Genomic DNA, 27,076 nt, shown 5'->3' on the forward strand with positions numbered 1-27,076 from the left:
TTTTATTTTCAAGTAAAATCTTAACCGGAAGGGAAAACAAAACCTATTAATAAAGGAGTGCTCAGAGATTGGAATGGATGGTGAGGTAGCCAAAACACTCTGTTGGCCTCTCCTTGGGATAACTGAGATGGCTCTCCTTATGAAAATTACTGATCGAGAAACAATTCAGTAATTTAAAATTCTCTTTCTCACTGCAATCAACAATGGGTTGACTGAATGTGATTGTTCTGGTGCAGGCAAACACAGAACGATAATATTGGGGAAATTTTTTTAAAGCATTCCATATCTAAGAAGAAATTCAAGCACCATGAATCCCTTACTTCTTTCAGAAAGATGCTAAGAGGCTAAACATGAACGGCTCATTTAACTCCATGTAATGCATGCAAGTGGTCAACAGATTTTAATGCCACCAGATGTGACAGGCAAAGAATAAGCTAGAGTTTTCATAAGCCCGTTCGACCAGGGAAACTAAAATGTGGTTTTGGCTACATTAGTCTGATTTTCTGTTTCCCTATTACACCAGCACTCCAACAGTCAATCTATTCATGAGGTAAGAGTGGAAGAAATGGTACTCCTATCACAAATGGATTAGAACTGTTCCATAGCAAACTCAATCAAAGTTGCAGTAGAATTTCCTAAAATGTAACACCCTATCCATCTGTAAAAAGCAACTAATTAAAGTAATGCTGAAATAATACAATTTAGGCAAAAGATTCATAATCTTTTCTAGATTCAAATTAAACAAAATTTTAAATATTAGATACAAATAAAATGATGTATGGAATTTTAAGCTAAATATGGACTAAGAGATAACAGTTCAGCCCTTGCCAGTGTTCCCAGTGGTTAGAACATACCGAAGGTTCAATCTTGGCCTGGTCAGGGCGAGTGTGGAAGGCAATCAATCAATGTGTCTTTCTCACATCAAAGTTTCTCTCTCTCTCTCTCTCTCTCTCTCTCTCTCTCTCTCTCTCTCTCTCTCTCTCTCTCTCTCTCTCTCTCTCTCTCTCTCTCTCCCCTCTCTCTACCCCCATTACCCTCTATCTAAAACTCAATGGAAAAAGATTAACAAAAAAGAAACAAACAAAAAGATAACCACTTCAGCACTAACATTTAGTGATTGGGTTTCTGAGGTTTTAAAAAACAATTAACTTTGCTAAAAATAAAATAAAACAGCCCTAGCTGGTTTGGCTCAGTGGATAGAGCACCAGCCTGCAGACTGAAGGGTCCCGGGTTCGATTCCGGTCACGGGCACAAGCCCAGGTTGCAGGCTCAATTCCCCGCCCCCCGCCAGGGGGCATGCAGGAGGCAGCCAATCAATGATTCTCTCTCATCATTGATGTTTCTAACTCTTTCTCCCTTCCTCTCTGAAATAAAAATATAAATAAAAAAATAAAACACAAAATTTGCCTCAATCTGGCTTCATTAAAAAATGTTTTTGAAAATGTCAAATATTTAGAAAAGAAATATAAAATAAATAATATAAATTTAAAACAAACAAAATAAATTACACTGCGGTAAACAATATTACATATTGTAAACAAACAATATAAATTCTGAAATCTTAAACTTCTTAGAGTTTGCCAGGTTGCAATATCCTGTATGGAAAGTATCAAGCCTATAACTGCAGCTTGTTTTTAAAACAGGTGTACAAGAGAATGTCACTTGATCCAACGCCTCCTTGCTTTGGTAAGTGATACTGGCATTGAGGCCAAGAACTAGAATTATGCTTTGACTGGGCCTATGAACTGACACAATCTATTCAAGCTGCTTCAGCATTTGAGCACCAAGCAAATGTGCTGTGTTAGTTACTGTTAGAAGATCTTGACATGAAGTAATCCCGGGTCCTATTAACTTCCCTATAAACGAAGCGTTCAAGTTTAACTAATAACAAGTGCTAAGATAATTCAGAGCCATATAAAATTTAACAGATGGGGGAGCAATAAGCAATGGCCATTCATGTCATTAACATAATATATATTTATTTCACATGACAAGAAGATTGTGCATTAAAATCACATCCTGATCTAGCATTAAAACTGAAATAAACCAAGGTAGGAAGGGTGGGGAATATAATTTCTCTCCAGACTGTTTTTCAGATGTGCTGATGGTGGTGATTACAGGCTGCCACAGAATTTGATAATCAGACAGCATGAATCAGCAACTGATATAGTTTGACTTTTTGTTAACCCATCCAATTACATGCTTACAACAACACACAAATAGCAGCGACTCCTGCCTGCATGGAGGGTGTCTCTGCCCACCATGTAGTATCCCAAAATACCAGTCTACATAACCAAAGCACCATACTTAAAGAAGCAATGTGACAAGTTAGAATTTTTTATTTCATTCATATTAAACCTAATATAACTAAAAACTGTCTCATTTACTGGAGTAAAACAGTACCAAACTAGATTTTGTAATAGTTTAAATATTTCTGCAAGGCAATAACCCTATATGTAGTACTTGTAGAAAAATGAGTCTAGCTGAATTAATATTGCAGCCTGAACGATGAGTGGGTCTCGAGTCCTGCGTGCCCTGTTCCCGTCAAACATCCACTGAGTGCCTCTGTGTGCCGGATACTGCTCTGGACTGTGGGAACCTCTGATTTCTCCTCTTCCCATAACCACTGCCACTGCTACCACTGCTCCTGGCTAATTCCTAGTAAGCAGGCACTACTCACTATGGAAAATCCAAACAGCTTACAAAATATTGTATTATGATTCCATTTCTGTAAACAACATCGGTCCTGTGTTTGTTTTAAAAGTGTGAATTAAAATACTAACAGTGGCTATCTTAGGAAGTGGAATTAGGGGTGAATTTTTGCTTTCAGTTTTTCTATATTTTTGATATGTCACAATGAACATGGACTACCTTTAAAATATAAAAGCTATTTTATTTTTAATCACTTATTATTTAATAGTGGGTTCAGGAGAAGTATATTTATATTTGGTTCTTAAATAAAGTATTGAGGCTTCTTGGGCTCCCTTGTAAGTATTAATTAGACACATTATCCTAAGCAATAATTATGTAATAGAGGAAGGGAAAATACAAGTTAAGTCTCAACCTTAGGGAAACCATCGTTTCCACTATTTCAAAACAGGATAAATTAAAAACAAGGGGAGAGCATGAGCAGTCATTTCAACTGGTCATTTGCTACTACCAACAAGGCAACTCCCAAAGGCAACAGGTCCTGCTGGTGGGATCCCTGCAGTCAACATTCACACCTAAACCTCGGAATGTTTTAAAAGCCACTTATTAAGAAACTAGAGGCCCAGTGCATGATTGAATCATGCACATTTAGGGGGGGGAGCTGGGTGCCTGTCCGCTGGTGCACCAGGCCTTTCAGAAGCCTCCAGCGCTGTGGAGGCTTCTGAAAGGCCTGGTGCCTGAGCGGACAGGCACCCAGCTCCCCCGCTTTTGATGGTCTGCGGTGGGACGTGAGCTCGCTGCCCCAGAGGCCCCTTCTGTGCTGCAGCACAGCCATGGCGCAGACGCTGAGCTCGAGCCTCCGCTGGCGACTCGAGCTCAGCGTCCCGCCGGCGACGTGAGCTCAGCATCCCGCCGGCCCAATCGGCCACCCCAGCCACCCCGAGTCCTGCCCCCCCCCACGCCTCCTGGCCAATCACGGGCATAGCGAAGGTATGGTCAATTTGCATATTTGTCTATTATTAGGTAGGATGCTCAGAGTAATAAGTACCAGTACAGTGCACTCACTTAAGATCTCTGGGCCTTTTTTCCTACATAGAATTTAAAAGACAATAAGGTAAGATTTGGATAAAAATATTATAAAGAAGCAAGTTTTGACATAATCTAAAATTTAAAGCATTTATGTATATATAGACCTGGAGGTAATTATATCTTTCAGTGCTTAGGTCTTCAAAAACCCAATCTTTTTCCCTATAGGACTCAACGTTCTTTAGTTTATGTCACCAGTTATTTTTCATCTAAATGGAAGTCCTCACTTTTATGATTTGCAAAATAATGAAGTTCAGATAAATGATCTTCAGGGTCCCTTTGAGTCTTAACATTTTATTATTCCTTGAAAGGCCACATTAGTCATTATTTTTCCTTAGGAATAAATAACTGAAAAAAATAAAGGTATTTTTAGTTTTAATTTCAAAGGCCCAGAATTACTTTTCACTACAATAAATTTTAACAAATATATTCATATTTACCTACTTCAATAATAACATTTACATAGAAATGTGACAAGAGTATTTTCTCTAATAATATTGTGAATCTTTCAGAAAACAAAATATAAATAAAAATCAACGTTCTTATCAAGTACTCCCGAGAAATTCCCAAAACAACCAACCTGATGACCTGGTTGCAGTGAGCGCACATGGGAGTCCGTTTCCCTGCTGGGATGTGCTCCGCTCTTTGCACGAAGGTGTCCTGGTCGCCTGGCTGGGGCTGCCCCGCAGCGGAGTTGGGCGGGGCCACTGCTCCTGAGGAAGTGGAACTATTTGAGATTCTTCCAATGGAAGGTGCTAGGGGTTCAAACACAGAAAAATCAGAATGAGAATAAGCCAAATATAAACTTTCTCTAACAAATAATAATAGTACTTTTAAAAATAATCTACTCACTGTCTTATTCACTCACACACTCACTCACATTTTAGGGGAGGTTACGTACCAAACACTGGACTGTGATTACAGAGATTCATAGAAATGAAAATCAAGGATTACAACACAAAGAGTTATGACAGATGCATGCATAGCATGTTGCAGGAAACAGAGAAATACTTCTGTATCCAGGAGGAGATAGTTAAGGTACTGACAACGAGGTATTTCTAGTCATATAGACATCTCTGCTAAGCGTTAATTAGATTTCACTTGAACTATATCACAGGCACATTAAAACTCTCGGTGGGTTGAAAATAACACTTCTATATTGTTATCTATATTCTCCTCCTATATTCTCTAAGACTGTGCAGTCACCCAGTCATATAAGGTAAAGGTCCTACGAAAAATCGTCCTAGGACCTTCTTCTCCCTCATCTGTGGTTGTAATGGGTTCTGTTCATTTTATTTCACAATAATTCTCAGTTTTGCCCTCTCATCTCCATTCCTACAACATTGTTCTGGTTTAGGTCCTCAACGTCTGCCACCTGGACTAGCTACCAAATTGTCCTGTCCTCCACAAATGCATCCTCCCAACTGCCACCCAAGACTGAAATCTGGCCTGATCTCAGACCCACTGGCAGGATTTCCCTGTTCTCTGAGCACTGAGTGTAGTATCAACTTCTAATCACCGCATGCAGGTTCCACTAGCAGTCTCTGCCTGGTGCGCCACGTCATTTTTCACTACTGCCTTTCATTTTGTGCCACAGTAACACCTAACTGCCTCACTTTTTCTCGTGAATGGGTCTTCACTGTTGTTTCTCTATGATTCTTCCTTTTTACCTAGTAACTACTACTTATTAAGATTCAGCCCAAAAGCCAATTGCTCCAAAAATCCTCCTTGAATTATCTCTCCCTGTTGCCCCTTCCATGTTCGCATAGTTTTCTGTGAATTATTTTATTATTATAAAATTATTATTAAATAATTTTATTATTATTAAATAATTTTATTATTATTAAATAATTTTATTATTGCTTCTACTACACATATCTGTGTCTTTTGTTCTCCAACCAGCTAGTAAGCTCCCTGAAGGCAGGGACTACGTCTTATTCATTACCCTCACATCTAATACAGTGCCTGGAATAAATAAACAAATGAAGGAATGAACGAATAAACTGAAACCAATACCTAAGTGAATGAATGCAAAACTGTAAAGACTGACACCAACAGAAGGCCAGCTCGTTACCCACAGGCAATTAAAATGTAATGGAAGAAAAAAAAATACATTAAAAAGGTTTAAAAGGAATAACTTTTAAGAAAAGCATGCAGAGCCCTAGCCGGTTTGCCTCAGTGGTTGGAGTGTCAGCCAAGGACTGAAGGGTCTGGGATTCAATTCTGGTCAAGGGCATGTACCTCAACTGCAGGCTCAATCCCAGCCCAGGTCAGGGCATGTATGCGAGTCAACCAATCGATGTGTTTCTCTCACATCGATGTTTCTCTCTCTGTCTCTCCCCCTCCTTTCCATTCTCTCTAAAAATCAATGGAAAAACATCCTCAGGTGAGGATTAACAAAAAATAAGAAAGAAAGAAAAGCACGCACAATACAAATTAACATAGTAGTATATGTATATATACACGGGTGTGTCTATTGACAGGATCTATATTAAAGGTGTGGTCAAAACTGGACGAGACTAGTTAGGATAATTGAAAGGACAATTCTCCCTCCCGGAATAGAGCCTGTCAGCAATGACATGCAAGCACAGAGCCAGAAGCCATGCGTTTATAAACACTTCGCACGTCTCCTGCGGAGCTCCGCCTGGCACTCGAGCTGTGAAATGGCACTTTGCAGGCCAGGGAACTCGACTCCTGCCCATGTTCTAAATGAGTCCACTGGACTAGGAATATGTGTTCATTCCCTTAAACTCACACTCTCCCTTCTAGAAACGGGAAAGAAAATTACTATAACATTCACTGTGAACACTCTCTTCCTTGTGACCTCATTTACACACACAGTGAAACTGGGGGTCTTCCATTGCTGTGTCCGGTCTGATTTCTCTTGGAGCACCAGGTGAGCACTTAATGCCCCATCTTGCCTTTACGTTCCGGACATACAGTGTATTTCACCTTCTTGCACACATTGGCAGCTCTTCCCAAGAACTATGGTTTGAATTTTCCCACGTACTCAGACATGGCCCTCTGCCTCCCGGACACAGTCCCCAGATGCTAACAAGGGTTTCACTATAATTGTCTGCAAGGTCTGTCCCTTCTTGCTTATCCGAACCCATCCTCTATCCCTTGAGTCCTGGTTTGAATCCCTCCAGACCGGACCATTACAAGTCTCCTAAGCAGTGTCTCCGCTGCACTCTCTTCTGCAATCTCTTCTGCTAAGTTCTTTTCCCAAATACACTAGTCTGACTAAGCTTTTTTAGAAAGCTTTCAGTAATTCCCTGCTATGAACTATATGCAGTCCTGACAGTCCAGCCCCTTAGCGAGCTCACTCCAATCTTTCTTACAACCTGGTCTTTTATGATCACCCGCGTCCTTGCCATCATCATCATTCTTGATTTTATTTATTTAATATTTAACTTGTGCTGGCACTATTCTCAAATCCTTACAACAGCCCTATGATTTGGGCATAATCAGTACCACTCTTTTACTCTGAGGTCAAACACAGAACAAAAGGCAGTCCTGAATCCAGGCGGTCTGGCTTTGGAGTCTGTGCTCTTAACCACTGTGCTACAGTCTAGTCACTGTCCCTTGAACTTGCCATGTCATCCCCTGCTTCTATGATCCTCAGCCAATGAAAGGGCCCTTTCTGCTCTGCTACTCAGTTTTTCCATTCTGCGAGGCCACGAACGTTCCATTTTTGTCCCCAGTATTCCCTGAGCACTCCAGCTAGAAGTGCTCTCTTGCTCCCCTTAATGTCTATTAACACCCCCGCCTGTATAATTTATTTGTTATTAATCAGTAGGTCCTATAATGCCTTTTCCTTATTAATTAAGTCAATTACAAACTCTTAAAAGACAAACTATATATTCCTTTCTAGCCACTACCAGAAAACTGCCTTAAAAACTGAAGTCAAAAAATTAATACTTAAGTAAATGAAAAAGGGAAGGTTCTGAATCACTTTCATTTTGCCTTTTTAAAAGGACACTATAAAGAAAGAGGTTTTTAAAACATGTATTGGGTTCAGGATTTCAAACAGTGGGAAAGCTACCAATTGAAAAATCTGAAAATGAGACCTCAAAGAGAGTCCAACCCTTTCATCTACCATATGCCTTTATTTTATCACATTATCTATGCATAAGCCCTAAAGTCCCGAGTCACTGAGACAGTTTTAGCAATGAAAGCCTGTAGTAATTCTGCATCAGTCATTGTAAAATGGGACATAACCCATCTGGCCCATGCCTCAAGGAGAAGGTGCATGGGGAAATAACTTATTTAACATGAGAAGCCGTTCTTAAACTTGAAACATCTGACCATCTTAAACACATATAGAAAGGCTCTCAGCTCACTGCTGTTCCTTGCTTGTGAAGAAAGCCTCGCTTTCTGTGACTGCCCCATTTTCGCCACGTTGGATAAGACCAGAGTTCTCACACCTCCGTTTTGTTGCTGTGTTGCTAGCACACTGGCCCGCACACAAAGCTCCCCAAACCTGTTAATTACCAGGCCCTGAACATGCCCAAGCCCCAGTTATTTCCCATATGAATAAAGTGATGATGTTTCATTTCTTCAGATTGAATTTCTCACTACTCTCGCACAGGAATGGGCAACTTTTGAGCCATCCCGTGCCAGCCCGGCCTCTGCTCGCTTGGCTTACTGGGGACAGGGAGGTGTAAAGAGGTGAGGTCCTGGGCGTGGGGAACAGCACAAAGGAGCCCTGCTTCCCTTAGAATTCCGAGGAGCACTGAGCTGCCATATGGGGCAAACAGTCTTCCACGGTAACCGTGATAAAACGACTTCAAATTTAGAGAACCTGTTCTAAAAATCAACCACTTTAAGGTAGAAAATAAATACATTTCTTTAGAGATAGCAGCTTAAAGATGACAATCTACTTATTTGTAATAAAAGGGGTTTCTTTTCTTTTAAGTACTAGTAGAACTATTAAATAAGAACATGGAATTAGCCCATTTCATAAGCTAAGGATCTAAGTCACAAAAAACTTAAGTGACTTACGCTAACTGAATAATGAATGAGTCCGTAAAGGGTCACAGTGGGAACCTTAGGGAGTTCTTGACTCAAGTTTTCCTTTTTAACCTTAATCTTGAGGGACTTTTATTAAATTTGGCTTCTTTTGTGGCTAATCTCTACCCCATTAGGTTCTTGTTTTAAAAATATTTTTTTCCTTTTGTATCAGATACACTTCAGCACCACAAAACTCATCTAGAAATTGAGAGCCACTAGCTACTTTCCAAACCAATGTTGGTGAGAATACCTTCTATTCATTTTAGAATGGTTATTTGAGTTTTCTAAAGTTTTGAATGACATGCACTCATAATTATTCTATGCTTCTGTTTTTTAGCACTGACAGTCAAACCTAAAATTTCAAAGATTATCATTAAATAAGTAAACATAAATTAGTGGGAACATCCAGCAGCATAATAGACTACTTTCTTAGTGTATAATAAGTAAAGTTGTCAAATTAATGGGTAAAATATACCCCCTAGAAAAAACAAACTTAAGCAACAACAGATATTGCTCTTACTAGATGCAGTGCTTTTTAAATGCTGAACGTATCATTCAGTAGAACAAGTGTGGTGCTGGAACATGAACTGCTCACAATGCAAAAAATGCATAACTTGATGACTTCTTACCAGCTCCACAGTACATCCTGGTCCAAGCCACTATCATCTCGTTTGGCTTATTACAGTTACTGCCTCTAGATTTTACTTCCACACTTGCCAACAACACAGAGGCCAGATTATGCTGCTACTCTGCTCAAAACCCTCCAATTGTTCCCTCCTAAGTGAGAACTAAAACCAAAGCTCCTATAGAATCTGACTCCTGCTATCTCCCTGCCCTGATCTACCCCTCTCCTCTCTGCCCACTACGTATGAGCCGCACTGGCCTCCTTACTATTCCTCTCAATGGCCAGCATGCTCCTGGTTCAGGGCTTTTGTCCTTTCCATTCCTCTGTCTGGAAATCTTTCCCCAACTTTTGCACGGCTTGTTCCCACACTACCTTTAGGTCTCTGCTCAAAGGCCATTTTATCAATGTGGCTTTCTCTGACCATCCTATATAAACAGCATCGCCTCCCCACAAACCACATTCCCTATACTCCTTAACTGGTTTACCTTTCTCCGTAGCATTAATCTAACCTATTTTACACTATTTTTATTGCTTTTTACTATCTATCTCTTCACAATTTGAGGCCAAGGAGACTGTATTTTATTTGTTGCAGAGCAGTATTTGGCATATTGCTTAATAAATCTTTGTTTAGAGAGCGAATGACTCCAGCCCAAAATAACTGTCTTTCCACTAAAAGGAACCAGACTTCTTAGAGAAACTGCTGACTCGAGGACTGGGACAAAAAATGAACAAGGAATGTCTAGAATATCTTGTCAAATTAGAAAGCTATCAGGGAGTACTACAGTTGCATCAAATGGACTTGGCAAAGCAGATAAGACAGTTTCTGCATTAATAAGAATAACAACTCCAAAAGATCTAAATGCTTCCAATATGTTTAAACCCAGGAGCTCACAATTCTGGATTTTTTTTAAATTGCATTGGTCACCTTTAGAGGATGCTAAGGAACCAATTCTTTATTTTAAAAACCAGCAAAATTAATAGAGGGAAGAATCAAGCTTCAACAAAGTATCGCCTCATCATAGATCATGTGTCATCTATACTGAGTGGCCAGATTATTATGATCCCTGAATGCATAATAATCTGGCCACTCAGTGTGTGTGTGTGTGTGTGTGTGTGTGTGTGTGTGTGTGTGTGTGTGTGTATTAGAGGCCCGGTGCATGAATTCGTGCATGTGTGGGGTCCGGCCAGCCTGGCCAGGGGGAGGGGACATGGGCGGTTGGCCGGCCTGCCTGCTGGTCGAACTCCTGGTCGAGGGGACAATTTGCATATTAGCCTTTTATTATATAGGAATACACTGAGTGGCCAGATTATTATGCGTTCAGAGATCATAATAATCTGGCCACTCAGTGTATATCCCTCACTCCCTTGCATCTCTGAACTATTTTGAAGCAAATTCAAGATTTATCATTTAATACAGATTATTTCTGTATGATCTCTATGAGAACTCTTTTTTTAAAAAAAACCTAACCATAATACCATTATTGCACCTAAAATAACTCATCAATTTTCAATTTTTTTTCAGACTGCCCTCTGTATTAGTTTTCTACTGGATTGAGCTAGAAGAACTGATTCCAGAGTCGTCAGTACATTGCTAACATTTGAGGCTGTGGAAGTTAATGAGATGGCTCGAAGAGGAACATGAAAATAGAAGAGCTTCCAAGGCATAAAGCAAATAACAAATACAAAGAGAGAGGCAGTTGGAGGAAAACCAGCAGAGAGCACCATGGAAGCCAAAAGAGGAGAGTGGACAATTGGACAATTTGGGATCCAAGACCACATCTGCCTGACTCCTAAGCCTCTGTCCCTGTGCAATCATCCATGAAATACTTATCATGTGCCTACTGTCAGTCAATCGAAATATGAAGGCAGATCTCCATACATGTGATCTAACCCAGGAAGTACTAACTTCTGGACCAGTTTAGAAGGAGAGGATAATGGTAATTGAGACTATTAATTTCTCCTATTTTAATTTCTTTAATGAGCTTGGTAGGATAGATTAAGGAATAATAGATGAAAAAATTATTTTTTATTTGTCTTGATGCCTAGCATGCTTAGATATCACTTTTAAAACTTTCCTGTATTCTGTAAGAGATTAGTTTAGCGTCCTACAGAGATGTTTCTTTCTTTCCCTAAACCTGGCTGCCGATACTTTTCAGCCATTATAATCAATGGCTGCAAAGTTCTTTAACTAAAATATAAAAATATAAAGCTAGATTTTTCACATTTTGAGATCATTTAAGAGGCTTCATATAAACTGCTTCAGAAATGGAAATATAATTTATAGATCTAATACTACTTTTACTGAGGATAAAGAGGTTGAAACATTAGAATTCTGTGTCTATTTTGTTGTACACTCTATATTGGTCTAAATATTTCAAATACTACATTTGAATTAAGATACAGCAGCAGAAAATGTAAATTTAGGGATAACCATACTATATACTTTTAAAAACCCTATAATATTTCATTCTTATTAAGTCCGAAGTAAGGCTATCAAGAACACTAATGGCCCCCCACCCCGAAAAGAAGAGAGACAAATATTGACAGCCCTGAGAAGGCAGAGGTCACCTGTGAGGTTTTATGGTGTGAAAAACAACTGTTCAACTGCAAGGGGCACTCCTGTTATAAACGGAAGCTAATGCTGTCCTTATAGAAATAACTGGGCTACATCAAAGTGGCATTCTGGCACTCTTGGGGGGATAAAGTATTGTAATTCAACATCTCAGAGAATATGTGCGCAAAGGCATGGTAGAAATTTTACACATACTAAATTGGGTAGCAGCGATGGCAACACACTTGCACACCACCATGCTCAGCCAGCGCTTTCTTCTTCCTCCCATCCCCAGCCAGCTCAAACAGATGGTGCCGAGGGAGGCATAGAATCTGCGCATTTTTTCTGTCAAGCTCCTTATGTTGAAAGTATAAACAACAGTCTACTCTTCATAATCCAGGCATGAAACTGTATCCAGTACAAATAGAAAAGGTTTAAAGTTAAGCCAAGATCTAGGATCAGAGGGAAGTACATTCTGCAGAGGTTTCTGCAAATTTTATTAAATGGAATCAAGGAGTTTTTAATTCAATGATTAAAAGCAAAACTGGACAGATTAAACTATTATCATTTCTCTAAGTAGTGGAGAATGCTGGTATGTACGCCATAAAGAATTGGAACAGGTGCGCCCAAGACTAAGTATCAAATATTTCCGCAACTTCAGGAGGTTAGTTTCTTCCATTAGCAACCAGCCTTTGAACTCTAAGAACTCCGATTAAATTGGATCTAGAATGTCTTAATTAAAGTGAGTGTGGGGACTTGGATAAGGTTCCATTCTCTTCTTTTTTAATTTGTTGCATTACACATCATCAACATTCGGGAAACACAGACTTGCCTTTTTCTCTTCCTTACTGACCTGACAAAGAAAACTTGCATGTGGTTAGTTACAACTAAAAGAAACCCAGTCTGTATCTTGTAAAGAGATGAAATCATAAAATATCTAGTTTACCACTATTCATTTAAAAATAAATTATTTATCACTTATACATAGTAGTTTCTAAATAATCTCAGTATCATGTTCCAACTTCAAATTTTGTAACAGAAAGACAAATCCACGCTCTAACTGGCAGCGGCCAACGTGCTTCTGTGAAAGAGCAGGGAGAGAGGTAATGGGTAAGAAGGAAAAAAATAATCTCAGATAAAATATTTTTAAAAACTAAAACAAATATGAGGCATGGTTCACAACCTCAGGAATGCTGAAGAGAATCACTGCTGACTGCATAAAGACTGTGTAATCTAAGAAGTTATTTAACACTAGAGGCCCAGTGCACGAAATTCGTGCATGAGTAGCGTCCCTAGTGGCTGCTGGCTGGGGCCTCCCTTCCCATGGTTGGCCAGCCGGCCCCACCCCCTGTTTGAACTCTTGGTCAAACTCCTCGTTAAGGGGACAATTTGCATATTAGGCTTTTATTATACAGGATATTACATTTCTAGAATTTTGCTCATATTTGGAGTTCTGATATATCTTATTTCCAAAACAGTCTGAAACCCAAATTGGGCTTGGCTTTTACCATTTTCCTACTGATGTTCATCTACATAAGTGAGAAAGCAGCCTAACCTCATAAATAAAGGAGAAAAGTCCCTCAGGTTTGAACTGCTCATATACATAAAATTCTTCTAATGTGAGCAACAACAAAAACTGAAGCAGAAAAAGAAAGAATACTTAAGTAGATTTCCTCATGTCAAGTAATACCAATAACTGTAAAATTTAAAACCTGGGACACTTTTACATTTCTATCACCACTACGAATTCTCTAAGATATCTCTCTCAATTAAAGTCATTAAGTCCTGAAATAAATACAATTTTATTATCATTATCCAAAGTTATGTCTGAATTTCACATCTTTTACTAGTAAGAAAGCAGAGAACATTGCTGAGCTATCTTATGCTGGAGGAAGCAGTATATATAGCGAAAGACTGATGTTAAGATACCTTGTTCTGTTCATTTCTGGCTGTGTGAACTTAGAAATGTCATCATTCTGGGTCTTAGTTTCCTCAACTGTAAAACAGCAATCATAACAACTCCCTCCAAGTGTGAGAGAGTTAAATGAGGTAGTATAAGTAAAGGGATGACTTACAGTTCCTTGAATGTGTAAGATTTGCTTCATAATTGTCAATTATTACTGCACTCTCTTACCTGATTAAAAAAAAATAAAGTGTCCATGCACTCATTCAACAACTACTTACTAGTAGAGGATACATACAATAATTCAAATATAGGAACTCTTCTGGTATGAATGATACACCCAAGAATAAGATTTCTGTCCCAGAAGAGTTTAAAGAGACAACGAAGTGCCTTACTGCTCATTAGTATTGTCCAGAGTGCGCATGATGCCCAATACAGTTTTCATGTATTGTGCAGAATTATCAAGCATAATTTTTCTTATTCCTATGGTTTAATTTTGTTGGCAATTAATATGGTAGGCAAATTTTTTTCTGTAAATGACCAGAAAATAAATATTTTAGATTTTGTGGGCCATATGATTTCTGTTGAAACTACTCAGCTCTGCTATTGTAGCACGAAGGAGCCTTAGACAACATGCAAACAAATGAGCATGGCTGTGTTTCAATAAAGCTTTATTTAAAAAGCCAGGTGGTGGCCCAGATGTGACCAAGAGCCAGTCTGCTAACCTCTGGTTTAAACCATATGCATCAATTAATAAAAAGTATTAATTCTTTATTAAAAGCATATGTGAGTAGATCCAGGTATCTTCCCTTACAAAAGATGTAATATTTTAATCTCAGGTTGAACGGAAAATGGGGAGAAAGACGAGCTTTTACAATGTGCACTGGAAAGCTTCCAACATGGAAATAAACCCCAATAAGACGACATTTAGAAGAAAATAAAGAAGGCAGTTTATGGTTGTTACTTTTTTCTCCTGAGAGTCATGATTCTAAACAAAAATCTACTTGCTATATAAAGAGATACAGCATATCGACATGCTTCACACCAAGGTTTTGACAATGGACGGCTCCAGCCAGGCCTTTGTGGCCAGTGGACTGTTTAGTTTAATGATGTCAAAAAGCAGGGGAGCAGATGGCAATAAAACATTATTAGAAGAGATGAAACATAAGAAACTGGTAGCAGTTTACTTATTCATATAAAAATGGAACCAATAAATCTATCCATCTTAGCTAAGCAAATCTAGTTATCTCGATTTATTACTGCAGCGTAAAGCCTACAATGAAATTTGGGATGGTTGGAGAAACAGTAATTTCCTTTCTCACCCCTATCTCCTTTAGACTTCAAATAAAAGATAGAATTTATATCCACTTACAACTGAGATGCACATCATTCAGTTTTTGATCTAATCAGATCTCACAAATATATCTGAGTCTTCCTTGAAAAAAATCCCTACAAACAATATAAGGTCTCTCCAAAGCTCTTTCCGTAATGAACAAATAAGCTTTTCTTTATTTCTAAAATGCAGCACACATCAGAGACAGAGTATAATAAAGGGTCATGCTAACTAGAATCTTAGCTAAATTTAAAGAATGGACTTTAGATGCAAAGAAAATGTTACTTGAAACATCTTAATAGTTGTTAGTCACTAGTTTATCCTCCCTATGTAAGGCAATAATCCTTTCTACACTACCACTAAGAGATTCAGTTCCCCTTAAATATATTCATTGATGTTATCTTCTGACACAGGAGAATGAACTACTTAGTCAAAATAACTGGGTTCAAATCACTAAAAGACCCTGGAAAATGTTTTTGACTTCTCTTAGACTCTGTTATTAGCTCATTGGTACAATGATGTCCGTTTAAGTTTTTCAGTCTTATCTGATTGTACACTCTAAATAAAAAAGATACTTTTAAATTTTGAAAGAATTATATGCCCAGCCGGTGTGGCTCAGTGATTGAGTGTCGACCCAGGAATCAACAGGTCACCAGTTTGATTCCTGGTCAGGGCACATGCCTGAGTTGCAGGCTTGATCCCCAGTAGGGGGCATGCAGGAGGCAGCCAATTAATGATGCTTCTTTCTCATCAATGTTTCTATCTCTCTTTCCCTCTCTCTCTAAAAATCAATAAAAACATTAAAAATATTGAAAGAATTATAAAACCAATTATTACTACCTACCATTTTACTGTTAAATGAGGTTGGTTGCCCCCTTCAAGGCTACCCATTATATTTTTGAGTTCCAAATGCCCAAATAAGGATGGTAAGTAAAGTATTCATTTTAAAAAGTAATTCTGTGTTTTTTGTCATTGTTTACTTCATCCCTCAAAAAGTTCTGTGTCCCTAAAATACCTACAAATGATCTCAACTTTTCTGTTTACACATTACTTGTACTGAGCTTCTTCAAAACACAATTTATATTTTTAAAAGAATCACCAATTTTTACAAATCTGTCAATTAAGAGCTCTTGCCTTTACTACATATATTAAAACTGTTTCATAAAAAAGAAAAGCAATTCACTAATAAAAAGTTTATAAACCTATTACATGATACATATAAGGGGAATAATGCCCTAAGTAGAATACAGGGAAATTAATATTTGTTCAATATGGAGTATCAGAGGTTAAGCATGTCTACTACTAAATGATAAAATACTACGAGCGTACTGAGTATGTCACCATATCAGCTAAATGCGCCTGTACTTTCCTCAGTGGAATGTTTGCCTCCATGAACACATTTAACAATAAAAGTAAAATAAGATAAAATAAATCCATTACTTTCTTGCCAACATCACAGGACATAAGAATAAACAGGGAGTTATGTGTATATATGATTAAAGAAAACATGAAGGTAGCATTATTTTATCAGGCTATAAGTATAGCTAATGAAAACAGCTAAAAAGGAAAATATTTGAGCACAGCTAGGTAACACTAACTACAGTGAAAGAAAACATAACAAAGTTGTGTGTGTTTTTCCCAATGGCTCTATGAAATAGTCACTTTTCTCTATAGAAAACTGTGATTACAGTATTAGCCAATATTGTAAAGATTGCTCAAAGAGTTTTTGAGTAAAAAATCATATATTGTATACTAAACATTTATAATGGTAATACATTTAAGTATCATTACAAATGCTCTCAAAATCAACATATTTTAAAGGTGAAAAAGAAGAAAAAAACCTGTAATTAATGAAAAAAAAAATTAAGGCCTATCTACAGACAAAGCTTTCTGTGCTACATACAAATGATAAGCATTTAATTTTTGACCAAAAGGGTTTTACAGAATTTTTCTTCTTTTGTCTTGGAAGAATCAATCCTTTTTCTATCTCATCTTTGTTTCCATGGCAACAAGTAGTATAAGTGCTTTGTGCAAAGGCAAGCAGTACAAGGAGGATCATGCCAAAGTTACCAATCTCATATTTGCAGATAGAAAGAATGGAAAGAGTCAATATTTAGAAAACGCTAATTTCGAGGAAATAAATGCACTCCCCTGAAGAAATGCTATAAAACTGAAGAAATGCTATAAAAATAGACTAGTTATGTTATAAAAGTAAACTTTAACTTATTTCTCAAGTACAAGATGCAATCCACTCAGACTTAAATTTTGTAACTAGATACATTACATTTATAAAACTAAAGATGCATTCAACCAGTTTTCCTGCCATAATCAAAGACTTACTTAGAATGAAGTATAGTTTCTCCAAACTGAATATATTCTCTACCATTTTAATAGAAGATACATTATACTCTATAGGGAATAAGGCCCCCTGGAAGAGCAATGTCTAGAACGTGCATCCCAGTCAGGTGAGAGTGTAAGCACTTGCCATTCTCTTGCCCCTAGAATGCTCTCCACTGCCATTGCCACTGTCATTGCCCAGGCTGATACTCCTTATCATCCTGTATATGCTGGATTACCTCAGCACCTCTTAGAGCAAGCATGTCAAACTCGGGCCGCATGAAGCCCACAGCAAATATTTTTGTGGCCCAATCAATATAACGGTATGTAAGAAACATTTTCATAAAAATTTCGTAACTTAATTTTTACAATATCCTGTTATACATAATCATCATATAAAATAAAGAGCTTATACACAAATGGTCATCACACCCTCACACCATCATGCCATAACGGCTCAGACACTCAACACTGGGGAGAGAGGAATGGGGACCTGCCAGGCTGCATCCTGGGAGAGGGATGAGCTGCCCGCTCCGCGGTCCCGGGCGCCAGCGGCTGAGCCTGTGGCCTGGGAGAGGGACAAGCCATCCGCCCTGCGGTCCCGAGCGTCAGTGGTTGCATCTGCACCTGCGGCCCAGGAGTCCCAGGTGCCAATGGCTGCATCTACGCCTGCGGCCCAGGAGAGGGACAAGCCGCCCGCCCCATGGTCCCTGGCGCCAGCGCCTGTGGCCCGGGAGAGGGACAAGCCGCCCGCCCCATGGTCCCTGGCGCCAGCGCCTGTGGCCCGGGAGAGGGACAAGCCGCCCGCCCCATGGTCCCTGGCGCCAGCGCCTGTGGTCCGGGAGAGGGACAAGCTGCCCGCCCTGCAGTCCCGGGCGCCTGCAGCTATGGCCCGAGCGAGCCACCTGCCCACGGTCCCCTAGGGCTGTGGCTGGCCCAGGCAAAGCCGGCCCGGGTCCTGGGTGCCTGTGGCCGGCCAGAGGGAGGGAAGCCCAGGTCCCAGGTGCCTGCAACTGGCTGGAGGAAGGAATCCTAGGTCCCGGTGTAGGGAGAGGCAGAGGTGGTTAGGGATGATCAGGCCAGCAGGGGAGCAGTTATGGACGATCAGACCGGTAGGGGAGCAGTTAGGGGCGATCAGGCAGGCAGGCAGAGGTGGTTAGGGGCGATCAGGCAGGCAGGCAGAGGGGTTAGGGGCGATCAGGCAGGCAGGAAGGCGAGTGGTTAGAAGCCAGCGGTCCCAGATTGTGAGAGGCAGTCGTACATCCCCTGAGGGGTCCCGGACTGGAGAGGGTGCAGGCCGGGCTGAGGGACAACCCCCCCCCACCCCGTGCATGAATTTCATGCACCAGGCCTCTAGACTATATCATAAAAGGCCTGTGGTCATGATGCTATAACGGCAGAACAACCAAACAACTGGTCACCAGTTAGTGCTGGAGCACCTCTCGGGCCCTCCCCCCACCTCCACCCCCCCAGGGTGCTGGCAGTATCAACGGAGTGTCGCGGGGTGCCGGCAGCATCCCCAGAGCGTCACAGGGCGCTGGCAGTGTCCGCGGAGTCTGCGAGGCGTCACGGGACGGGGCACCGGCAGCGTCTGCAGAGCGTGCGAGGCATTGCGGGGCAGCAGACATGGCCCTGATGGCAGGCTAGGCCTAGGGGACCTACATGCGCACGATTTAATCGTGCGCTGGGCCTCCAGTTATTACTAACGAAATACAATGTTCACTAATGACTGATTACTATAATCGTGTTGAATTAATTTCCCTTACGCACCTTAAGGGCAGGTGCACCATTTCTCTCACTAATACTAGCAGTGAATATTTTAGCAGCCGACTGCCATGTCATTAGTCTTGTGCTGACTTGTTTGGTGTGCACAACAGGAAATATTTCACTTCAGAGAACAAGAAAAATAGGTTTGTGTTACGCTTATTAATTTGTGCAGTTATTCAGTGTCTGATAAGTTAATGTTCAAGAAAAAATATTAATTTTTATTAAAATGTTCTATTATTTTATGTTAACGATTACTCACTTATTTCAGGCCTTTGTATTCAGCATGTCTCTACAGAAATAAACCTATGTTTCTATGAAAATTGAAGCTTTTGTTTTTTACAGCCCAATTACTTAAACTTTATTTGGCCCGTGTTACCCTTTGAGTTTGACGTGCTTGTCTTAGAGAGTCTCCAGGACACCAATCTTAATCTTTTACACAGAGAGCATAATGATCTTTTAACAATGCAAATCTGATTTGTCATTCTCCAGTTTACAAATCTTTTAATAGCTTCCTTTCCACATTTCAAAGACCAGGCCCCAATAACCCATCCAACCTTCCTTCTGGCTACTATGCACTACTACACCAAACTACTTGCCCTTTTTCAGAAGCAAAGTTCTCTGTGAGCTTTTGCACATGCAGTTCCCTCTCCACCTTGGCCTCTTCCTAAAAATATTCACGGGGCATTGACTACATATGATTTTATTTCAGACACAAACATTAACACTTGATTCCTGCATAAAATTTGACTCCATCACAAAAAGGGACATATTCTACCTCGAGATTGTATCACTGAATTTTATTGGTCCTTTAGATTGATCCAGACCTCCATGCCTTCTGACCTGGGCTTTGTAATCTGATTTAACTCTTGGCACTGTTTTTGTGGATTTCTGTTATTTACTGATGCTTTGCATCCAAGTTAATTTTCCCACAGCGACAAAATGAGTGACCATTCCTAATACTTCCTCTGCACTCCACTGCTTGGTTCCTTATATGCCATAAATTTCCACAGTTTTGAGGGGGGGGGGGCGGGAAATGCTACCATAGAGCTTCAGATCTATTATTAATTATTTTTTTAATTAGTGAAAATTAATAGAGTTCTAGTACTGCCTATAGTCACAACTATTAAATCTTACAGGAGTTTAGTGCTTCAAGGAGAGTGAAGTCCCCTTGTCCTTAAGCAATCTGTGTATTTGTAATGGCAGCTTTTGGCAGACAGCATGTCCACCTTCGTTCAATGACTGTTGTAGCAATTTCAAGTCTGGTAGGAAAAAAAGAACAGTATCTTGGGAATCCCTCAAATTATATGAAGATGTACAAAACAAGACGAACTGACCTACCCACCCACTCATTTATTCCCTCATTGACACTTACTTAGGGTCTATAAACTGAGCCAGGTATTTATTGTTTTGATGCCGTAAAACAAAGACTAGTAAGACTTGGTCCCTGTCTTTAAGGGGGTCTAAAAAAAACAGCAGTAAAAGACACATATGTAAACAATTAAAATTGTCATTATGAATGCTATAATAAGGTCATCATCAAACAGAAAGGACCAGCAACTATTTATAGGGCTCAAGAAAGGTTCACGAAGGAGATAATGTCTGGTCATAAAGAGTGAATAGAAATGTTCAGGGGGAGAAGGGTGTAAAATGCAGAAGCATGTCGAATAAAAGGAGCCGCTGGTGCAAAGCACAGAGGTGTGTGCCCAAGGAATGGCAAGACCTGATGAAGCTGGAGAAGGCTGGCGCAGGTTGTAAAGGGACCGCCCTGTTAAGAAGCCAAACATTTAATGTGCGGGCAGCAGAGACCCCAAACATTTTCAAGCAGGAAGTCACATGAGAACTGTTTTGTTGGATGGTAACATCATAAATTATTGATGTTATTCCTAAAAAGAATAAAGGGGTGAAAACGTAACCTTTTTTGAGTATTCTCTATGTATCAAGCACTTTGTTCTATCACATGAGCTTCACAAGAAAGCTCTAAGGGACTTTGTTACCTTTATTTTAACAGATAAACAAATTGAAGGCTTAAAATGCTCCACTTGGGGAACATCCCTGGCCTTCTGAAATTCAACTCCAGGGGGTGGGCATTCCTGTTCTTCAGAACCTAGCAAACTGGGCTCAATGGACAATAGGCCTGATCTAGAAAAGCACTTATAGTCTAACAAATTGGTCATCCTCATTTTGTATACAATTAAACTAAAGTTGGAAAACTGATGTGCTTCCAACATATAATGGCTCTTTATGGCTTTAATACTGGGTTTGGGGAAAACACCTGACTAGATTGGGTAAGACAGTAATATTTTATACATATACTTGCATTGAATGAACTAATCTGGTATCCATAACCTAAACAGAATCTAGGAAAAACATTACATAGCAAATTAGGTCACCTACATAAATACAAGAACATATTTTTAAACTTACACCACTACATTTACAAAAGCCTTGAAAATATCTATCTAACCACTTATAATTATATATAATATGAAGTTTTCAAACATTACAAAATCTATTAGACATACAAACATAGTGAATTAAAATATAAGTTTAAAAAAGTATATATCCCCAATTCTGAAAAATGACAAGAAGAATCTCACCTATTTTTCTAGATCAAGTCAAATTTCTAAAGGGACTATTGCTTCTGAATTATGGAAGTCTAACTAACCAAAGACACAGGTGAGTGGAAAGTAGCTTTGTAAAATTCAAGCTTGGATTCTAAATTCTTTTGTATCTTAATTCTTTCATGCATACTATGAGCTTTTGGACATTTTGCATCCTAAACTATTTAGCGCTTTTTAAAAAAAAAAATGATTGCAGAGAGAGGAAGGGAGAGGAAGAGATAGGAACATCAATGATGAGAGAGAATCCTTGATGGGCTGCCTCCTGCACACCCCCTACTGGGATCGAGCAGGCAACTGCAAACCGGGCTCGTGCCCTGAACCAGGATTGAATAACTTCCTGGTTCATGGGTCAACGCTCAACCACTGAGCCACACCAGCCAGGCAAAATATTTAGCTTTTTGTCAGTCACCGGCAAGTTCAGTCACTTGTGTCAGTCACTTGTGTATGTGTGGTAGTGTATACTAAACTACATGCCTGAGGAAAAGGAGGTCCAATCTGAGCTATAACGCTGTTACTGGTATACACACACCTGGTTCCTAGTTATCAACTGGTATAGCAATGCTGTGTTCTGAAAGGCTTCTGGTACGCAGGCTATGTAACACCACAAGGGAAATGATCGAAGATTTAAAGTCAGAACTTCAGTGGAGGTAACAGAAACCCATGACAGGTTCAGAATATACTAGTAGGTCTTCAAATTCCAATTAGCCCTTTCAATGCAGTCTTTTTTTTTTTTTTCAAACTATCATTTCACAACTACATTAGTCATCACCTAACAAAGTATGACTAAAATACTACTTAAATAAATGACTCCCAAACTTTTAAACTATAAAACACAGTAGTAAATATACTTTATCTGCTGACCTAAAATGTTTGTATGAATATATATATATATATATATATATATATATATGTATAGTTACTTATATACACATTTAACTAACCACATTTTCACAACTTGATACTTCCCTTAATATATTAAAATATTCTTATATTTTCTATTCTATTTCATTTTTTAATGAAAATATTATCTATGATCCATTAAACTAATTTCAGGATCAACTAGTGGGTCACAGGCTGCAATTCTGTGATTTTGATACCATCCTTCTGTAGGAATTATTTTTAAATGACATCACTAGTAACAGTCACTCTTTGGTGATGGAGGGAGAGGAGGATAAAAAAATTTACTTTCCCTTTATTCACTCACACTAGTGCACAGCTGTGAATCATCGAGAGGAAGAGCCTGAAGTTCCCGTGTGAGAGGAGTAAGGCCACCTGCCTGATGCCTTACCTAAGTCCTCCCGGCCCAGCAACCTGCCTCTGTAGTTCTTTGGATGACAGTGCAGTTTTCACAGGTGAACTGTGAGGAACACAAGAACCCACGAGGCACCTATCACCTTCTAAATCAAAAGAACTTCTCATTTGCATTAGGAAGCTCTTGAAACTGTTTATAAGACTCAGCGTAGATTCTGAGGTGTTTTATTTTGTTTTAAAATATAGTACACTGTTAGGCAGAATAGAAGAATTCGAGGAGCAGGGAATTTTTTTACTTATTTCACAACTTTTACAAAATAGTGTAAAATAAGTAACATCTATAGTAATAAAAGCTTAACATGCTAATTAGACTGGACAGCTGAACGACCTTCCGGATGTCCTTCCAGACGACCTTCCGGACGAAGCCACGGTTGCGAGGGCCGAGGCAAGCTGCCTCAGCTGCGAGGGCTGAGCCCCTTGCACGAATTTCGTGCATCGGGCCTCTAGTTTACATGTAACATAATAACTCATTAAAGGTCAGTATGAAGCACCTAGAGCAAGATAAACAGCAGGTGTCCTGCAAATACTTTCTCATTTGAGCTGAGTAAGCATCATGATGAAATTCAACAGACTTCACAATGGCAAAACATTTTTTTTATAATATTAATGCTTTACAATGTGATAGAATGTTTAATGTTTTATATTGTTACAGTTTTGTTCAAATTAAATTCACTTATATGTTCGTAAAAACGTGTAACATTTTAAATACTGACCATGTGAGTCATGACTAATTATATTGCCTTCCTTGATTATTCAGAGAAGAAAGGATTCTGTCGCCCTCTTGTGGTAATTTTGCTGTAGTGTATTCTCCAGAAGTTCCACATCAAGTGAAATTTTTCCTTTTCACTTTAATAGGTGAAGTGTTATTTTGACCATAGTTTCTGAATTTCCAGGTTACATACGTTTTCTGCCCTCCACGGTACATATACTTTGTGCCCTCCTTCAGTTTCTATCTCAGAAATTTAGTCTTGTCCTTGCTCTTTTAGGACATATTCTCTGTCCCCTTCCAATTACCATACCAAATAAATCTTTGAGGTATTTTCTGTATTTTAATGCACATACAAAATATTTACAGCAAACCTCCATGGTCATGGATAAGCTTTAAGTAAATGGAAATAATTAAAAATGCATGGGCTGAGCTGTCGGCATTTTTCACCAAGGGAAAAGGTCTGGCTAAGTTAACTAATAGTCTAGAAATTTCAGAGGCTGATGATGTTAGTCTAAATATTTTAAGTTTTAAAAAGTAATAAAATTGTGTATTCTTTCAAATAGTTTAGATCATACCCAATTGGGAGCAGCCGGAGAGGAGCTTGAGGAAGGAGATGGCTGGGCCACAGTAAACAAGGTCTTAAATGGCAGGGTAAGCAAAGCACCTATAGCTGGACAGTGACGGGTAAGTTGGAGCTGCAGAGAGATCGCTGGCTGGAGACAGACAGGAGGGGGCAGGGAAATTAGTTACAAGTTGTTTGAAGGACAAGGCCTGAACCAACGCAGTGAAGAGAAGAACATAAATTTGAGAAAAACTAAGAAGTGGAATCATTAGATGTTAATTTCTTTGAGGATAGGTGTAGGGAGTGGGAGGTGGCAAGTTCACGTCCCAGCTTTGGTGACTGGGTGCGTGTACCATTCAGAGATAGGCAGTGACATTTTCGGCCATGCTGCATTTGAGGGGCTACCTGGAAACAGCAAGTAGGGTCAACATGGTTTGAGGAAATGAAGTCCGGGAGAGAGGACTGTATAAATCATCAGCGACTAATAGAAATCTGGATGGAAATTCGTCCAGGGAGAGTGCAAAGAATGGAAAGAGATGAAAGCTAAGTGTGGGGCTGGCAACCTTTACTAGTAAGTACAGTCCCATCTTCCTGTTGAAACAGTTACTTTAGTCCGACAGTCATAAACTTTGTTCACGTTGGAACAGGAGATCATTTAGTCTTCCTACATCCCGAAGATCGGGAAACAGGATCAAAGGGGTTGAGTGACTTTATGTAAAGCTACTTATCTATAGAAGAGACTGAAAGCTCAGGTTTCCAGACTGGCCCTACGCTGCTCCACCCTAACACCATTCAAATGCTCCCTTTCTAGTACTGGGTCCTCCTTCCACGCTGCCTTGTGAATCTTCAGAGGACAAGAAGTCAATGCTCCTTCCTTCAATAATGTCTGATGGCAATCAATGCTTCTGTTGTTATGTTTCACATATCATCAAAACTAAAATGTTATATTTACAAGGAAACCTCCCAACAATATAGTTCGTTAATAAGACCCCAAATTTCCAATTCTACACATGCTTCCTGAGTAACTGGGAAACAAGAAATTGCCCAATTCTGCAGTTATGCATAGCAAATGGCAATAATACCAAACACACAGAGAAAATGTTTATGAAACACTTCAGAGAGGAAAACAGCTGTAGCTGTTCTCTGCAGTCCTTTTAGATAGTCGAGAATGGGTTTCACCAATGGAATCTATCATATATCCCAGAACGCATTTTCATAATTACACTTAAGGAAAGCAAAAAGCTGGCGATTTCCTTGGCGTACCTGCTTGGCTTGGCCGCTGCCAGCTCGGTGACTTGATAGCGCTGGTGGACCCCAGAGGCTTAAAGGCAGCAGCAGTTGTGAGCCCGGCCACCCCTGGTCTGGCGAAGGCTGGGCTCTCCGGCCTCTCAGGCATACTCTGTGCTGACGCTGCTGATGGTGCCAAGTGTGGAGAAGGCTCCTGGGTGTTGCTGGAAGGAAAATAAGAAAACATTTTTGGTGAAGTGGTAGCAAGCTAACCTAGCACTGATCATTTGATTTTCTCAGCCTATTAAATATCTAAGGAAAACAAAAATAATCATCACTTAATTGATATTTTAAAATAAAATACTCTAAAACCATGACTCAGGGATTGCCTCTCTAAAACACACACACACACACACACACACACACACACACACACACACACACACAAAGATAAGAAAAAGAAAGGAACGGAGTCAGAATGCATTTGTCCAATACTTTAGAAATCCTCTTTTAAAGGTCTACCATGAGAAACTAGGCTATTAAAAAACTTACACAGCCAATCCTTTGATTTCCTATTCCTCTCTATCTCAACAATCATCTAGAATAAAATAAGCAATTATTAAAGAATCCCTGAAAAATCTCTATGAAACAGCACAGATGTTTTTTTACTGCTTCCCACATTCTTCTGGTATTTTATGAACTAAGTTTCTCTGACATCTCACCAGTCACTCTTTTGCTCACAGACTCAGTCACTCTTTCATTCAATAAATATTTAAGCACTTGCGATCTGCCAGACATTGTGCTTCACACTGTTCGCACAGTGGTAAACAGAGAGAACATCTCCCGTCTAATAGAACATCCACTCTTCTATGTTCATTGCACAGGCAAACAAGAGGCAAGACCACCACTGTCTGCTCTCAGAGTTATTTGCCTAACAGGGGGCCTTATCTGTGCTTGATTTAGAGGATCATGTGGCTTTTACCACCCAGTTATTTATTATTTATGATTATATGTCATTTCCAAAACAATTTTAGATAGCTCAGATGATAAAATATGCACTTTGGAATGACACAATACAATAACAGTTTTTCTCCATTGAAATAATAACAGTTGTTATAACAAGAAGAATACATCCTAACTTTTCAATAAAAATTGAGGTCCTGGTGACTTAGATAATTTCATGCACAGAAACTCAATTTCTTCACTATCTGAAAGCAACAGCTGGAGCAACCCACTGACAAAGATAGGCTACTATATTAAGGGACTTCAACAAAATAAATACTGCTTAATTATTTGGTTTGGTTGAGATCATTTCAAGGAAAATAAATTTCGAATTCCGTCGTGTCCGCTATGCTCACAAATGAAGAGGAATACCTGATTTC

At 39.4% G+C, this 27,076-nt stretch overlaps 1 protein-coding gene across 3 annotated transcripts in view; it reads right to left on the reverse strand.

The window, feature by feature from the left end:
• PDLIM5 (PDZ and LIM domain 5) overlaps positions 1-27,076 on the reverse strand; it is a 217,256-nt gene that overhangs the window by 17,083 nt on the left and 173,097 nt on the right. For all 3 annotated transcript variants that reach the window (XM_079773446.1, XM_079773445.1, XM_079773447.1), the window contains 2 exons: positions 25,731-25,918; positions 4,316-4,490 (listed from right to left, as the gene is read on the reverse strand). In XM_079773446.1, coding sequence (XP_079629572.1) covers positions 4,316-4,490; positions 25,731-25,918 — 363 coding nt within the window. The remainder of the gene's footprint in view (positions 1-4,315; positions 4,491-25,730; positions 25,919-27,076) is intronic.

The sequence above is a fragment of the Cnephaeus nilssonii genome (genome assembly GCF_951640355.1).
Source record: "Cnephaeus nilssonii genome assembly, chromosome: 1".
Classification (NCBI taxonomy): Eukaryota; Metazoa; Chordata; class Mammalia; order Chiroptera; family Vespertilionidae; genus Cnephaeus; species Cnephaeus nilssonii.